This window comes from Magnolia sinica, chromosome 13 (assembly GCF_029962835.1).
Source record: "Magnolia sinica isolate HGM2019 chromosome 13, MsV1, whole genome shotgun sequence".
Classification (NCBI taxonomy): Eukaryota; Viridiplantae; Streptophyta; class Magnoliopsida; order Magnoliales; family Magnoliaceae; genus Magnolia; species Magnolia sinica.
The window spans coordinates 8,560,402-8,562,359 of record NC_080585.1 but is presented as its reverse complement, the minus strand read 5'-3'; the positions used below and the strand labels follow the sequence as shown (position 1 = coordinate 8,562,359).

At 47.3% G+C, this 1,958-nt stretch overlaps 1 protein-coding gene across 1 annotated transcript; it reads right to left on the bottom strand.

Annotated features, from left to right (window-relative positions):
* On the bottom strand, positions 1 to 1,463 carry LOC131222685 (AAA-ATPase ASD, mitochondrial-like). Its single transcript, XM_058217848.1, has 2 exons — positions 119 to 1,463; positions 1 to 79 (listed from the first exon to the last, which is right to left on the bottom strand). Exon 1 carries the CDS (start codon positions 1,437 to 1,439, stop codon positions 246 to 248), a length of 1,194 nt encoding a protein of 397 aa, XP_058073831.1. The 5' UTR covers positions 1,440 to 1,463; the 3' UTR covers positions 1 to 79; positions 119 to 245.
* Positions 1,464 to 1,958: the final 495 nt, after the last annotated feature.

The following is a 1,958-nucleotide window of genomic DNA, read 5'->3' as shown; positions in this document are numbered from 1 at the left end:
ATACATTTATACATGGTAGAGATTCCGTACACTCCCTGTACAATATAGATTTATACATGGTAGAGTTTCCATACACTCCCTGTACATTATACATTTATACATGGTAGAGATTCCGTACACTCCCTATACATTATAGGGAAAGTTACAAATGAGGAACTGCGCTACTCCCAATCTATTGTTGCTGAAACCCAAATTGTTATTGCGATTGAAATTTGATTGAATCTTCATACCAGTTGTAGTTGATTTTAATCAACATCTTTGCCAGTATCATCTTTGTCTATTTTCACCGTCTCCACGTCGCCCTTCTCTTCCAACTGAGCTGCAGCTGCAGCTGCTTCCTTGGATTTCACTTCTTCGCTGGCCTTGTGGAGAGCTTGAATCAGGTTTTTAAGGCAAGTGTTTGCCTTATCGGCAGCAGTGACTTTGGAGGACTTGGGCATCAGTTTCTCGGCTACATCTGCTGGGGTGATGTTACTCCCTTCAATCAGTTGCTGGACAGTCTCAAATAGAGGGTGCGAGTCGAGGTTGAGATAGTTCTTTGCAAGCACTTTAAAAGCCTCGAAGCTGCAGTATGATAGTTCGATGTGCTTGTCCATCCGACCTTTCCGTATAAGAGCTGGGTCCAGCTTCTCCACATGGTTTTTGGTGAAGACAATGATCCGTTCTCCTCCGCAAGCTGACCACAGTCCGTCAATGAAATTGAGTAGCCCTGAGAGAGTAACTTTGCTAGTATTGTCGTCCTTGTCTACCCCAGGTGGAAGTTTCTCCTCATCTGTGTCCTTCTCTGATTTCTCAGCGTTCTTTTTCCGCTTGCCGGACAGATCTAAAGAACAGTCGATGTCTTCGATGACCATGATAGATTTGCTAGTGGTCTCGATCAGGAGCTTCTTCAGCTCCGTGTTGTTCTTCACGGCCGTCAATTCGAGGTCGTACACATCGTAGTCCAGGAAATTAGCCATGGCGACGATCATCGTGGATTTCCCAGTGCCAGGTGGGCCGTAAAGGAGGTAACCCCGCTTCCATGCCTTGCCAATCTTTACATAGTAATCCTTTGACTCGCGGAACGTCTCGAGATCCTCTATGATCTCCTGCTTCATATCCGGGTCCATGGCTAGCGTTTCAAACGTCGCTGGGTGCTCGAACAGGACATGGCTCCACACAGTCCTCTTGTAGCCATACCAGTTGTTACTGGGGTTGTTGGTATACAACTTTCTCTGCCGCTTTCTCACCTCAATTGCCTTCCCTTCTTCCACAACATGGCTCATGTAGTATTCCATGACAAGCTGGCGGTGGCGCCGGTGGAATGTGAGGGTGTAATACCGTGGTTGCTCCTGTGCAGGGAACAAAGTTATGCTCGTTGACTTTTGGACCGCCCTGCTGGATGACCACCAAAACTTGGCCCTACGGAAATTGTCGGTGACTTGCTCGTAGTCGTCCATGCTGTAGGTAAGGTTTTTGCTGTCCTTGCCCATCTCGGCTTTGAGCCTCTTGGCCGACCCGGAGGTGGTGGATGCCAGGTACGTCTGGATTGCAACGTAGGTATCGCTGCGGTCGAATCGCTTGCCGTTGTATTCTGGGATCTTGATCTGAATGTAGGGGTTGATGTATCCAATCAAAATGTTGGTGTATTTAATCAGGTGGTCATCAAGCCCAAACAGCAGGTGCCGGCAGACCACGGCCAAGATGAGCATGAGGCTTGTTAGAGTGGACCCCACCCCTGGCAACAGATACTCCATCATCATGCCTTCCTTTCAGCTACCTTAGGTGTTGTGTTTTCTTGGTTGCTAGAATCATAATTCCTTCCCTTTCCTTTATATTGGCAAGTTTTCCAAGTGGCTATTTCCCGGTGGCTTTCATAATAAAAACAGGCTATTTCCTGGTGTTTGCTTACCTTGGTCTTGTAAAAGTATAGCGAGGTGGCGTATTAGCTTGCGTGTTACCACCAGCTCACATGACAT

What these genes read in the sequence shown, in the direction of transcription:
- LOC131222685 (XM_058217848.1), bottom strand. Translation starts at nt 1,439, where the DNA reads ATGGACGACTACGAGCAAGTCACCGACAATTTCCGTAGGGCCAAGTTT.